This window comes from Octodon degus, unplaced genomic scaffold, assembly GCF_000260255.1.
Source record: "Octodon degus isolate 3935 unplaced genomic scaffold, OctDeg1.0 scaffold00007, whole genome shotgun sequence".
Taxonomy (NCBI): Eukaryota; Metazoa; Chordata; class Mammalia; order Rodentia; family Octodontidae; genus Octodon; species Octodon degus.
In genome coordinates, this window is record NW_004524583.1 from 17,827,733 (window position 1) to 17,842,958 (window position 15,226).

Here is a 15,226-nt window from a genome sequence, read left to right on the forward strand (position 1 = left end):
GGTCCCTGTGCTTTGTTTAGCTTAGCTTGTTCTAAGCAGGTGCTTTAGACCACTGAGCCATCTCACCAGCCCTCAGCTCAGTTTCTGAATATTGGCCACTGTGGAAGAACTCAGGGCTTTTGGGCGAGCCCCGTGCCGGGGGTGGTGACACCAGTGGCCACTTGATTTCTTCCTCCACCCCCACAGCACCCGTTTGACTTGAACTTAGGTGACTTCCAGGTTTTCTTCTCCCCCGAGAAACCTGGTCTCTCTCCCAGTCTGGCTCCTGGTCCTAGCCTGCAGGTTGGGGCTGCTCTTCCCAGCTTGCCCCCCACCAGCTTGCTCCTGCTCCCAGGGGTTCGCCTCCCTCGCTGCCCCGCCGCTCCCTGGGGCCTTGGCGCGGGGTTTGGAGGAAGCGGGCTCACGGCGACCGATGGCTCCACCTGCTGGCCATCCTGCCCCTTGCTGCATGCAGCGCTCAGTCTCCATCCCCGCCACCGCTGCTGTTGTTGCTGCTGCTGCTGCAATATTTTATAACACAGACCCGGAGACCCTGGGTCGGAAGCATGCCCCGGCAAGTAACACTGCTCGCTCTGCCCGCCGGGCTCCGCTCCTGCTGGATGGCCCGAATAAGTTTCCCCTGAGAAAAAGTGCGAGGGGGTAGGGAGCTAACCCTCTGCCTGTGTTGCTGTCCCCAGGGACCCTTCCATGAAGCCTGAGGCAGGCATAGTAGCCGCTGAGAAGAGCCTGCTGACATGACATCAGCCACGGAGTTTGAAAACGTGGGCAACCAGCCACCGTACAGCCGGATCAACGCCCGGTGGGATGCCCCTGACGACGAGCTGGATAATGACAACAGCTCCGCCAGGCTTTTTGAGAGGTCCCGGATCAAGGCATTGGCAGGTACCACAGGGATACCGGGGTTAGAGGCGCATGCTCACGGTTGCTGAGGCCACACCCTTCCCTCCGTGGCATACCTGTGTGCCAGTGAAACCCAGCGTGGTGGCGATGGAGATGAATTTGCCTGTCCTGGAGGCTGCCCCTCCTCCCTGGGGGAGGGCACAGGCTCAGGCACCCTGGCCCTGAGCAGCCCTCACTTCCTCCCTTCTGAGGGGCAGGTTGGTGCTGGAGGTGCTACCGAGGTCCCTGCCTTCTGCTTCTGTCTGGAGTGACCTGTGTCCAAAGTCAAAGAAGGGGAAAGTCCAGGCAGAGTGTCTGAGGGGATGGCCGTGCAGGGTTTAGGGCCTCCTGTGTGTCCCAAACTCCTGTGTGGGCCTGGAGAGGGGAATTTTCATCATCTGCTCAGGGGTCCTGGAAGAAAAGAGGGGTTCTACGGGAAATGGAGGACAGATAACATCCTCCCTGCCTTGCCCCAGTGAGGAAGATTTCTGGATGGAACCTTATCCTTAAAGTGTAGTTAGCAGGTTCATGATAGGCCATCTCTGTCTCTGTCTGTCTGTCTGACTCTGTCTCTGTGTCTGTCTGTCTCTGTCTGTCTCTCTCTCTCTCTCTCTCTCTCTCTCTGAAAATATCTTACATCTCTAGTAGAAATGGCCTCTCCTCCCCCTGCTGGCTGAGATCTGATTCTTGGAATTTTCTTTCTTCCTTTTTTTATTCTACCTTCAGGCCTTGTGGCTCTGTTTCCCTGGAACTTAACTCAAGGTAACTAACTATACCCTGGCCCCAAGTCCTCGGCCAGCAGAGAAATCTTGAGTTATATGGCACTCTGTGGGCTGTGAGGGAGCGTCCTTCCCCAGCCCACCACTCAGCAGTCCTCACTGGACCTGATCCCTCATCACTGTCACTCCTGTCCTCGTAGGAAGAACACAGGCTTCCCATAAACACTTTCGGAGCAGCTCTTGCCTCATCTCTTCTGGATCTACCTGAGGTTCAGAGAGGTCCCCTTCTTCCTGCTGTCTCCCACCCTCAGCCACTGTGGTTCTCGGCTGACCCTGAGACAGGAGCAGAGCCTTAGGCCCTCTGGAATGTGATGACCTCCCTGTCAAGAGTACTAGGCTTTCTATTCCCAAAGGAGATCATGGTCCCCGTCTCTGTTGTCACAGTGGGAACCCACTCGGGTTGGTCTCAGCATCACCCTGATCTTCCCAGGAAACTTCCTATTCTTCCTTCATCTTTTCTCACCCTCCTTAATCCCACAAAATTCTTCCTTGATTTTTGTGGGGACAGGTAACAGCCGTGACCCCTTCCTTAGAGAATTTTAACCTTTTTTTGTGTGTGGTACCAGGAATTGAACTCAGGATCTTGAGCTTGCCAGGCAAGCGCTTCTTCTACTGAGCTATCTCCCAGCCCCAATTTTAACCTTTTTAAATAACCACACTAAGTGGAAAACCTTGGCTTGTTGCTCTGGTTTTGCCTTTTTTTTCTTTTTCTTTTTTTTTTTTTAACCTCCATTGGATAGATCTGGCTCCACAGTGACATGGGGGGCAAGGAGAGGGGCCCACTTCCATAAAATTTGCCAAAGGATTGTCCAATTTGGGGATTTGGGGATGGCAGCCTATTTTTTAGGAAGCCAAGCTAAATTCCATTTTAGCAATTATGTATTGTCTCCCTATAAATTTAAAGCTAAACTGCCAGCCAGACATGAAAGGAGAGAGGGAAACCCACAGAGATGAATTCAACATAGCATCTGTCTCTAAGGAGTTGATCATCTATTAGGGAAAATGAACTATGCTCGCAATCAATTAGCATGAGTAGAATTAGAGAAGGATGGGAGGGACACATAAAGGAAAGAGAGAGAGAGAGAGAGAGAGAGAGAGAGAGAGAGAGAGAGAGAGAGAAAGAGAATGAGAATGAGAATAAGAATATATATGAAGGGGCTGGAGAGATGGCTCAGTGGTCTAAAGCACCTATTTGGAACAAGCTTGGAAAAGCACAGGGACCGCGGTTCAATCCCCCAGCACCACATGCCAGCCAGCCGCGCCCCCTGGTGGGCTGAGCTGGCCACACACACACACACACACACACACACACACACACACACAATAAAAATAAATGTAAAAAAAAAAAAAAGAATATATATGAAGGAAGGAAAATCAGAAAAGATGGTGAGGAGATAGCTGGGACTGAGGAGTGCCTTGTGGAATGCTGAGGATTCCCTGCTGGCTGCAGTGCAGTGGCCTGGGACACTGGTAGTGGGGACGGATTAAAGAGGCAGGCACAAGAGGAAACAGCATGAGCCCATGCAGGATCAGCTCTAGGCTGATGACGAGAGCGCCTCGGCTACCTGGACTGGGCCTGCTTAGGAGAAGCAGCATCTTGTCCGCCACAACACCCGGTGCCCCAGGGAGGGGACCCCACTCGGGTAGAGCAGCAAGGCTGGACTTGGACGCTTTGGAACAGCTGGCTGCCTACTAGATGTGTGTGTAGGCCTGCGGTCTTTCCAAAATCTTGACAAACAGAGTGACCCCTACTGGAAACTCAAGCTTTACAAAGTCCAAAATAGAGAGGCCAGATGCACTCATTTCTGCGGGGTAGGTATCCTGGAAGAGGATGGAAGAGGGATGTGAGGCTTCCCCAGTTCTAATTTCTTCACATTTTTTCCTGGAATACTGTTTCCAGGATGACTATAACAGTCTAGTCAGAGACCAGCCTTCCCAGCAAGACCTTAGGAAGCAGAGGTGACCTTTGGTCCTGTCGCGTCAACATGCTCTGTTCTTGCTGTCCACTCATGAGAATACTAGGGCCCAGAAGGAGCCAGCCCTGTGCTTCTCTTTTTGGTTTGGTTTTCTCTTGCTTTTTGTTTGCTTGTTTTTTGGTGGCTTTCTTTTTCGAGATAGAGCCTCAATAGGTAGTCCAGGCTGGCCTTGAACTCATGGCAGTCCTCCTGCCTCGGCCTCTGGGATGTGCTGGGATGACAGGCGTGTGCCACCATGCCCAGCAGCCTTGTGCTTCTTACATGATGGCAGTAATCTGTTTGTAGGTATATGCACAGGGTATGGGATGGTGTGGTATTTTCTTCCTGCTGTGGAAGGTCTAGGGTGGTGAGGGCAAACCTTTTGGAGCTTTCCATATTATCAAGCAGCTCGCTGCAGCACTCGTGCTGTAGGTTCGACACCCCTGGTCTAGGATGAGAGCAAAATATTATAAGACCAGATTCAGGTCCTGACTGCACCTCTGACGCTAAGCGATGAACGATGGCCTGTTTTATCAACTGGGACTGCAGTACTTTCCCAAGATTGCTATGAACATAAAATAAGTTAAAGTTTATGAAAATCTTTTCAAATCAATCATAAATGCTGTTTGACTATTAGATATTATTATTATTATTGCTAAGAAAACTTCCTGTAGAAGGCTGGGGAGATAGCTCAGAGGCTTAAACGCCTGCCTGGCAAGTGCAAGGTCCCAAGTTCGATCCCTAGTACCTCAAAAAGGAAGAAAACAACACACACACACACACACACACACACACACACATACAATGAGTATTGGATAAATGGCTAGGGCCGGCCAAATAGCTCAGCAGATTAAAGCACCTGCAAGAAGGCATAGGGGCCAGGGGTTCAATCCCTGGGCCTGCTGTGCTGGCCTTACCCCCAGGGCCCGCTGAGATGGCAGTTGAGACTGGGTGTGGTGGCACATGTCTGTAATACCAGCTCTTGGGAGGCTATAAACAGTTCAATCACTCTACAAGTCCGATCTAGTAGTGAGACCCTGTACACCCTGAAGACCCTTCCCTAAAAAAATACAGAGAGAGAGAGAGAGAGAGAGAGAGAGAGAGAGAGAGAGAGAGAGAAAACTTCCTATAATTCTTTTTGTCCTTTTCTTAACTTCATATGCCTGAGATCATGAACTCAGCCTGGTCCCAGTTACCTTGGCCTTTCTCCAGAGTTGTTTCTTCTTAATTTCAACCTACTTTGTCTGGTTTGGGCAGGGTTGGAAGAAAAAGCCAGAGGGCCAGGAAATTAGGTGTAAGTCTTGTGCTTGGAATTTGTGGCTCTTCCCCCCCCCCCCCCACACCTCCTGCCCATGAGGTCAAACACCCTGCAAACCACCCTCTCCCTAAGGCCGATTGAGTCCAGCTAGGTCTCGGCCCTGCAGCAGGTGATCCTGCCTGTGAAACCAGAGGGCATGGGCTCATCGTGTGCTCTCCCTGGCCTGGCAGCTCCTCTGGGTCCCTCTCCTGGCGAGGAGAAGCCCTCTGGGTTAACAGGGCTCCCTCTTCAGCTTGGTCTCAGCGCCCAAGGAAACCCTTCCTGTTCTGCCTGAGGCGCGTAAGCCATCTACTTACTCTGCTCCTGGATATAAAAGGCTGACCTGTCCCCAGGATGAACAACTTGATGTGAAACACACAATCCACCTGGCCAGAGTGAAGGGGGAGGTGAAAGAAAACTTGCAGAGGATGGATTCGACCTTGGCAGTGCCCAGGGGAGGGTTGGGGGCCCGGCAGGAATTTTTTCCTTAGGTCCTGAGAAGATTTTTGGCTTAATGTCAATGTCTGGCTGGCAACCTCTTGGGGTTAAGTGGTAGGTGGCCCCAGGCTTCCTTCTGAAAAGGGGATCGTCTTGCTCCCCTCTGATGACTGCCTCTGGAGCCTTTCTGTTTTTCGGATGTGCTTTGAGGGATCAGAGAATGGTGAAGCCCAAGTTTCTATCCCTCCACGAGATTCCAGCCTGCAGACTTCAGGGAGAAGGGGCCTAGTGTCTCCTACAGCCGCTCTGTCATGCAACCCCCCCTGGCCCTTCCGTCCCCCTTTATCCTGGAAGCCACTGCTCCTAAACATGTGGCTGCCAGGGAGGGGTGAAGCCCTGCGAGCTGCAGTTGGTGGCTAGGTCGCCGCCTCTGTGCCATCTCATCCCTGCCTGCCTACCTGCCTGCATGGCCTCCCTGCACCTGCTTGGGCACCCCTGAGACTGGAAGGTGATGACCACACTTCCAGGCAGCTGTGGCCTCTTTGGGAGATGGCCCCCTGGGAAAGGGGAGCACAACAGCAACAACAAAAATGCTTAAAAAGAAATGTGTACCTTCTTCTTGCCCGCTTTCTCTCTCCCCAAGCCACCCCTCTTCTGCATTCTCCCAGCTGCCATACACACAGCTGGTCTCCCAGCATCCTGTGTGCCACCCACTGTGTGATTTATGGCTCCGTGGTACCCAGAGGCTGCAGTGTGGAGCGCAGTCTGGGCCTCCTGTGAGGGGTGAGGAGGAGAGGGCCTGTGTTTTGTCCCAGGCTTTCTCCTGTTCTTTGTCCAGCTGAGCAATTGCTAAGAAAGAAATGAAGCAGAGTGCCCCTCACAAAAGCCAGTGCGCGGCATCCTGGAAACCACTCACCTTGCCATCAGATGGGGACCCGGGGTCTTTCAGGTGGACCCAAACTTCCCTTCCGCATTATCTCCTGGCAGCAAGATGGGGTGACTGGTGAGGGTTGGTGCGGACAATTCAGAGTGTGACAGGGCACCAGGTGTGGTGCAGGTTGTGTCCTGTGCTCTGAAGCACACAGTTGCCACCTTAGGCCTTGATCAACCGCCTGCATCCTTGGGCTGGACCCCAGGGTCAAGTGCTGTGGCTGCAGAAAGTCCATGCCTGCGCACCTCGGGACCATGGCTGCCCAGGTGCCACACCGAGAGGGAACCATGGCTCTTCCTGACTGTGACCAGAGACCCTGGCAGGCTTCTCAGAGGTGTGTGGTCTCCCTTGGGCCTGTCCCCCAGCTACCCAGGACCTAGGCACTGCTTCGTGTCTGGAGTGTGGCTGATTTCCTACAGGGAGCAGGAGTTCACTGCAGTGGCTGGGGTTCAAGAGATGCAGAGGCAGCTACCAGAATGGAGGCGCCAGCCCTTCCTGGCCGCCCACAGCTACCTGTGAGCATGGACAGAGGCTCCTTAGAGGGAGGTTTAGTTTTTTTCTCTTCTCAGGTTTCAAAACAGAGACTACATATTGGGAAACTATACTATTCAGGGAAATATCTACAGTCATCAGCAATCATTTTAATGTACTGTCAGAGGAAAAAAAATTGGATCAGCAGCTTTCCTTTGGAAGTGAGCCTTTGTGAGACTCCCCAGCCCGACCCCAGGCCACTGCCCGGGCAGGTGACCCCTCAGGAAGGGTGGCGTCGGGTGGGCATACTAGAGGGCCAGGAAGGGCTTGCCTAGAATGAAAGCTCTTCTTCCTTTTTGAAAACTCTTAGCAGAAGCAGGCTGTTCCCCTCTACTGGTGATAGCCATCTATCACTGTGGAGAGACTTTATCAAATATTAATCCAACAGGGCTAATAATATGACTCTGTTTCCTCCCCCATGGGGTGCAGGCTGAGGGAGCCCTGTTAACAAGCTTCTCCATCTTTGGGGCATTCCCGAGGGCCGCCAGCTTCATCCCAAAGGCAGGCTGTAGACACCAGGCCTCCTGGGGCAACCAGCACCACCCCACTCCCCACGGGCCTCGTATCCTGCATGGCAGGTGAGGTGCCAAGCGCGTCTGCAGAGCATCTGTTCATTTCGTTCAATTCTCCTTTTTGTGTTACTGAGGAAGAATGGCAGGGAGGTCTCTGAGAGCAGTTTGCCTCCAGAGCCTCTGGTCTGCAGATACTGGGAACGTCAGCCACGGGCTCTCACCTTACAGCCCAGCGAAAGAGATCAGATCATCACACCACGTCTGTACAGAGACACGCGCCAGGGCGTGGTGACAGGATGGTCTCAGGAGCTCTATGAGTTTATGACGACACAGACTGTGGTTCATACCGCATCCAACAGCTGAGCAGGGCCTTGCTGGAGCCCAAGTGAGGGTCAGAGGAGTAGAGAGGAGCAGAAAGGTGCCTCCCTAAGGGCGAGCAGGCCCTGAGCGGCTCAGAGCCCAGAGGGGACCCAGCAGGGAATTTGAAATTATTTGTCTAAGAGGAAACAGTGGCAGGGCCAGAAAGAGGGCGCTGTTGGCCCCAGGAAGCGCTGTCAGGGCTCGGAATGGGAGCTGTGGCCTTCGGTGGAGGGATGCAGGGATGCACTGTTCCTGAGTCATTGCCTGCTTTCAGCAAGGAAGTGGTATGGTTAGGTGTGGGTTTTCAAAAACCTCTCTGGCTTCTGTAGGGAGAGAGGTGTGTGGAGGCTTCCTTCCATCCAAGAAGGAGGAGATGGCAGCCTGAACCCATTGGGTCGCCACAGTGGGAAGAGAGTGGTCCATCCCAGCAGCCCTCCAGGGTAACCTTGGCTGAGCTGCCTTTTTGCTCCCTAGCTCCTGTGCTTCCCCACCTGAACCCCAGGGCCTTGAACTCATGGCCCTTCTAGCTCTGATGGCCTGAGAAGCAGCCACCTGTGGGACAGCACTGACAACGTGCATGGCTTTGGGTGCCAGCTTGGGGAAAGGGAGCTGATCCCATGTAGCAGATCAAAGGGTTCTCCCGAAGTCCTCCCTGGACCATCTGGACTCCTCGGGCCTCGCATCTCCAGGGAGGGCCTTGGCTGTACACGGCTACTGAGGCAGGGACCAGCGTGTGTGCTGCTTTGTCATCCCCAGCTTTAGCATACTTGTCACTGACCTCCGCCACTCAGGCCCTCCTGAATGTTCCTCAGTCCTGCGTCACCTGCTCCTCTGTGTCCCACCTGAGATGCCCATTCCTGCTTCTTCTGTCACCAGCCTCTTGAGCCCATTTGAGCAAAACCTTGAACTCACTGCTGTCTCAAGTCCTCTAAATACTGTCACCTGCAAAAGCCCACTGGCCCTTTTTCTGTGGCATCCTCCAGCCCAGCTCCTGGCCCTTCATTTCCAGAGTTCACTTGTCACCCCCAGCAGACTTCTGCAGCTGCCTCTGAGCGCTGTCCCTCCACTCCCTGCACTCAGGCACTCAGAATCTTTATGTTCCAACTTGGGTTTACTGGGCTGCTACTTGACCTAAGGAGCGCTTTACTAGAGTCTCAGTTCTTCTGGATCAATGAACAACTTCTTGTCCCCACCCCAAAGCATGTACCTGTGCTTGCCAATCCCAGGGCAGGTGCGGCATCCACACCCTGCAATAGTCAATTACAGCTCCAGAAGTGCCCCATGAATGCGTGAGGCTTTGGGAGGACAACTAGATACAAACCATAACATCTATGTAACCTGTTTTCTTTTGCTATAATGTATACAAAGACCCTGTTTTATTTTAAAAAGCAGTAGGCCAACAGCTTTTATATCTCTTTGTGGTACTAGGGATTTAACACTGGGTCTTTTCGCTGAGCTATCTCTCTAACACTTGTTTGAGACAGAGTCTCATGATGTTACTGGATCATCCACGCTAAACTTGAATTTGTAATCCTCCTGCCTCATCCTCCTGGAGCACTAAAGGTGTGCCTTTAGTCCTTGTCCTTCAGGTTAGGCCCAGTTCCTAAGAATTAAAGCCTGGGCCGCCACTCTGAGCCCCTAACTACTTGACTTCCTGGCATGAAGAGGAGGGAAATCCCACGCTGTGAACCTGCAAAGGCCTCCAAAGAAATGATCACCTTTAGTGGAGACTTTTTTGAGTGGCTAGTTTTCCCCACAGCATTAGGCTAAGAGCCGGTAGAGATGCAGAAATCCTCCAGACGGCCACTTTTTTTTTTTTTTTTAATGTATTTGGTACAGGGTCTCACTGTGCAGCTCAGACTTGGAGTGATCCTCCTGGTTTCAGTCTTCTCAGTGCTGAGAACATAGGCATGTGCCACCTCGCCTGGACTTGGTGGCCGGCTCAGCAGGTCCAGGGGCGGGGCCTGCACAGCCTGTGGTGCTGGGGATCGAGCCCCAGTTCCTGTACTTTCCTAACCAGGCGCTTAGTCCACTGAGCTATCTCACCAGCCAACATCCACATTTTGGCTTTTCATCACTTACCCTTCTCCCAGACTCACCGTCTCCCAGTATGGCCAAGATGGGGACCAAGCCCCTGACCCACCGGATGCAGGACTTTTGCATCTATAGTGAATTAGCCTCTGTGCTGTGTGCTATAAATATTATTGCATCAGTCTGACTTTGCAGCTGGTGTTCCATCCCCCACAAAAAAAATTTTAGCATAGTTGAACTTTCAATCTTTTACAGTTTTGTATTTCACATTCGATTTAGAAGGTCTTTCCTTAGGTTGATGTTATATTCAAAAATTCTGCCATGATTGATCTTGTTATTTTTATGGCTTCATCTTGAACATTTCAGCTTTTGAGCCAAATAAGATGTATTCTGGAGTATGAGGTATGAATCGATCTTAATTTTTCCTGGGTGATCAACTAGTTTTGCCAACACCTTTGGTTGAATAATCCCTCTTTCCCTTTCGTATCTGTAATGCACCTTTGTCAGATATTAAATGCTCACATGCTGGGGACTATTTCTGTTTGCTTGTATATCCATCTTTCTTTTTTTTTTTCTTCAGAACTGGGGATTGTGTATATCCATCTTTCATGAGCTAATGCAGGGCAGTGTTTCTTTATGTGTGTACTGTTCTTTAATAGAAGGAAAATACAAGGCTGGGCACAGTAGCTCTGACCTATAATCCTTGTTACTCAGGAAACTGAGATGAGAATCACACAGTCAATGCCAACTTTAGAAACTTTGTTGTTGTTGTTGTTGTTGTTGTTGTTGTTGTTTTTTAGGGAAGGGTCTGCAGGGTGTTCAGGGTGTCACTACTAACTCAGACTCATAGTGATCCACCTGTTTATAGCCTCCCAAGTGCTGGGATTACAGATGTGCACCACCACACGCAGGCTCAATCACTGTCTCAGCGTGCCCTGAGGACAGGGCCAGCCCGGCAGGCTCCAGGATCCAACCCCTAGCCTGTAGGCCTGCTTGTAGGCGCTTTAATCCGCTGAGCTATTTGGCGGGCTCAGCCTAAGAAACTTAAACATGAGTCAAAGTGGCTTTGTTTTGAAGAGTTGGTGATACAGCCCAGTGATGCAGCACTTACCCAGCATGTATGAAGCTCTGAGTTCAACCTCTGATACTCCGCAGACAAAGCAATAGTAATAACAACAACAACAATGTCTGAGGCTAGTAAAGAAGAGTGTTGCCACCTCTTTTTGCTGTTGTTGTTTTGTTTTCTTTTTCTTTTTTTTTTTTTTTTTTCCACTTAGGACAGGGTCTACAGGGTCTATAGGGCCTATAGGGTCTCACTGCATAGATCCGACTCATAGTGATCCTCCTATTTACAGCCTCTCAAGTACTGGGATTATAGACGTGTGCCACCAGGCCCAGTCTCAGTTACTGTCTCAGCCCACCCTGGGGGCAGGGCCTAGCATGGCAGGCCCAGGGATTGGCACCTCTTTTTTAAATTCGTAATTTAAAAAAATTTCTTTGCTGCTGCTGTCGCTGCTATTATTGTTATTTTGGTCTTTCTTGAGACAAGTCTTGCTCTATCATCCAGGCTGGCCTTGAACTGTCTACGTAGCCCACGCTGGCCTCATACTCACAGTGATCCTCCTGCCTCAGCCTCCCAAGTAATAGGATTAAGGGCATGTGCCACCACACTGGGTATCCTAGTTATTTTTATTTATTATTCCAGTGAATTTTTTAGTCATTCTTCTAGTTTTCCCCTAAAAAATTTGATAATTTAAATACTAGCATTATGGGCTGGGGAGATGGCTCAGTAGAATAAGTGCTTCCCTGGCAAGTGCAAGGGTCTGAGTTCAATCCCTGGTTCCGCAAAAAAAAAAAAAAAACCCTAGCATTAAATTATAAAATAACATGTAATTATATTTTAAAATAATATGTAATGGTTAATATGTATTATCAATCATTTATGTTAATGTATTAACCAAGGGTAAATTGATACCTTAATGATATTGAGCTACCTTAGTAACTCAGTGTAAAAAGTCCGATGTGGTGGTACACTCCTGTGATCCCAGAAGTTAGCAGGCTGAGGCAGAAGGATCACCATGAATTCAAGGTGAGCCTGGGCTACATAGTGAGACCCTGTTATGAAAATCATAAACCAGAAAGGTAATCTGAAACATTCTGTCTAGTTATTCTTGGGAACCTTACAAATTAACATGTCAGGAATGACCCTGCCATACCTTCAGCATTCCCTTTTGCCTCTGGGAGTAAACCTAAATGTGTGTGTGTGTGTGTGTGTGTGTGTGTGTGTGTGTGTGTTACTGGGGATTGAGCATGGGACCTTGTGCTTACCAGGCAGGCGCTTATGCCGCTGAGCTACATCCCCAGCCTAAATCTAAATGTCTAAGGATTGCATCCAGGGATTTCCACAGCTGGTGGAACCTTGCTTTCCACATGTCTCCTAACTTATTCAGTAGTCTGCAAATGAACTTCACCCATGAATGGCTTTTGGCATGGGCTCATCCTGTCCCCGCCTTCCCACTGCTGTCTAAGAGCCTTCCCACAGGGACCCCTTGACAACTCCCATTAGAGATGACCTTCCTCTCCCTTGACCTCTTCAGCATTTAGGATGTGTGCCGGTCACCTGGTGACTCATCCAGCATGCTCTGGCGACAGTGAGGTGGCATGAAAGTGAATCGACATCACACATTATGTGGCTACGTGATGGGCCATGAGTGGGTTTAGATCCCGCTTCTTTGGTGGATGGTGAGCTGTGGCAGTATAAGCCAGTCTTGTCCCCGGCAGCCTCTAGTGCTGCCCTTGCACACTGTAGTAATGGAGGGGGCAGAGAGGACCCTTGTTCATGTACAGCACGCTGTGTGTGTGTAGCACCTTCTGCTTAAGAACACGCTCTTCCGTGGGTAAATACTGGAATAACAGCAAGCTAGTGCAATGCAGAGGGCAGTGATCCTGGTGTTACAGGTAGATCTGACCTCAGCTAAACTTTCGAAGGGAGTTGTACAGAGGATTCCCCCAGTGAAGACACCTGGAAAGTAATTCTGGGCCACAGCCAATTGGGGAGGAAGATGGGTTTTCTAGGGGCAGCTCTAGTAGTATGATGGCTGAGGTGGGTACAGGGGAGAGAAGAGGAGCAGAGAAGAGGGGAGAAGGGTGGGCCACAAGGGGGCAAAGCTAAGCCAGTCAACACTTCTCCAGCCTCCATGCCTAGCCAGGGTATGGGCTCTGGAGTTAGGTCCCAGCTCCTCCTCACAGTGGGTCCCCTACAGGATGGCATGGGTTCCAGTGGGGACATCAGTCTTCTGTCCGCACTCCCAGAGCCATCAGCCACCACTGTATTGGGAGGCTCCCAGCAGCATCTGGGCATGTGGGGTGAATGTGCTGAGCACACCAAAGTGGAGCAGCCAGAGCGAGAGAGCTAATGGACACTAATCCGCAGCCCTGGGCCTTTCTCTCCTTTTGCTCATCATTAGCTTCCTGGAATCTGTCCCAAGTCTCAATACTGAAAAGTGCTTCAGGTGCTGGGGATTCTGGGTAACCATCCCCACCCCCACCTTCAAGCTGAGGCAGCCAGGAGCCACCTGCTGGGCTCTCTGCCTGCAGCACTAGGTTTTGAGGTGCAGGAGGCAGCATCGGTGTGCTGGAACCTGGGATCATCCAAGTGAGCTTGAGGAGACTCCTGCGCTAGCATGTGTTCCAGCCCAGCAGCATGGGATTACGCTCTGTGTCCCCAGCTAGACCCACTTCCCTGCCCTTTGCCAGGCAGAAATAAATAGGTCTTAGTACCCGAGTCATAAAATGTTCGGATTCTTAAAAACAGGAAGATGGGGAAGGCCAAAAGGACTTTGGTCTTGGGGGCTACTCATCTCCAAAGGGGCTGAAACGTTGAGGTCCTTAGGCAAAGGCTCCACTCAGAAAAGAAGAGTGACCCACTTAAGGAGCAGATATGGCTTCTAGGGGAGCGTTTGACACCGGGTGGCTCTGTGCAACCCACCCAGGCCCCAGCACATATGCGACTGCATTGTGCCCAGCGTGTCATCCAAACTTCAGCTGCGCTCTGCTGCGGCGCCCCTCGAAACCGGGAACACATTGTAATTTGCTGCTGGTGAAAGGGTAAGGTCGGTGTTTGCCCATGAAACTGCCCAGAGGCCTCAAACGAATGAATGCCATTTTAGCTTTATATTTATTTAGGCTTTCCGTAGCTCGTAATACAGTGTCACTCCCCTCCTAGGATTCTTATTTAGGCAGCTGCTATAGACCTCTTTATACATGGCTTGAACACCCTTCATCTTATAGCACTTCTTCTGCCTCGGAGCCTGAGGGTATCTGTGTTGTCCCTGAATTCCCTGCCTCCACCCAGGGCCTGGCACATGATAACTGCTCAGTAAATATTTGCTGAATGAATGAACAGATGAGTAAAGAGGCTGAGTTCCTAACACTAAAATAGCCGTGAAGTTGGAAGGAATTTGATGCTACAAGACTCAGGAACTGCCAGCGTTATACCCTTGAGGCAGCACTGGCGGAGCTTCTCTTTTTGTTGCTGTTAAGCCATACATTTATAATGTAGAAAGCCAAGCCTTCCATGGTTTGGGCTCAGCTGGGTGTGTATCTAGCCCGTGCCCCAACATTCCTTCCCAGCTGGGCCACTCCGTGTCTGTGCTACATGTGACCTACACCCCTCATGTCCTCCCCCAGGTCCAGCAGGGCCCAGCCATGCTGCCGGGTCAGTTCTGTCCTGAGCCTTCAAACCAAGTGCCCAGGAGCCAAAGGCCATAGAGTGTTCACAAAACCAAAGAGAACCAAGTTTCACGTAGCCTTTGCTATTTTCTTTCTTTTTTTTTTTCTTGCCTTTGCTATTTTCATCTGTTCTGTTCTTTTTGGTTGTTTTAAAATTGTTTAATTTTTATTAGTGCTTGTTCGCAGCTCATAATGGCCCCATTCATCGTGGGGGTTGTGCACGGCACGGCTTCATTCCTTCCCCCTCTCCCTCCCGCCTGCCTGCACCTCTGGGTTGTCTTTCCATTCCATCTCCCTGTTCCCTATGGTGGTCGATCTTTATTTTGCTCTCTAATTTATTATATTAAACATTTTATGTATGCTCATAATTTTATGTATGCTTTCTCATATGAGAGAAACCATGCGACACTTAAGCTTGTGTGTCCAGGTTAGCTCACTTACCACTCTGGTCTTAAGGTGTCATTTGTATCCTTTTTCTTCTTTTCTGTCACTTGTTCTCGTCTTCTGTCTCTACCATTCTTTCCTTTCCTTGGAACTGTTTCAGTCTTCTGTCTTCTTCCCAGCCCTAGACTGGGTGGGTCGCCACATTTATTTGTACAGAATGTCAGTAGTAGCCGGGAGTGGTGGTGCATACCTGTAATCCCAGCACTCGGGAGGCCAAGACAGGAGGATCGCCAGGAATTTGAGACCAGCCTGGGGTACATAAGTGAATTCAAGGCCAGTCTGTACTACGTAGTCAGAGCTTGTCTCAAAATAGAAAAAAGAAGAAGAAGAAGAAGAAG

At 50.6% G+C, this 15,226-nt stretch overlaps 1 protein-coding gene across 1 annotated transcript in view; it reads left to right on the forward strand.

Moving 5' to 3' along the window:
* The window catches only part of Sptb (spectrin beta, erythrocytic), a 135,751-nt gene that overhangs the window by 61,399 nt on the left and 59,126 nt on the right, over nt 1–15,226 (forward strand). The window contains exon 2 of the mRNA XM_023701488.1: nt 678–878. Coding sequence (XP_023557256.1) covers nt 735–878 — 144 coding nt within the window. The 5' untranslated portion in view covers nt 678–734. The remainder of the gene's footprint in view (nt 1–677; nt 879–15,226) is intronic.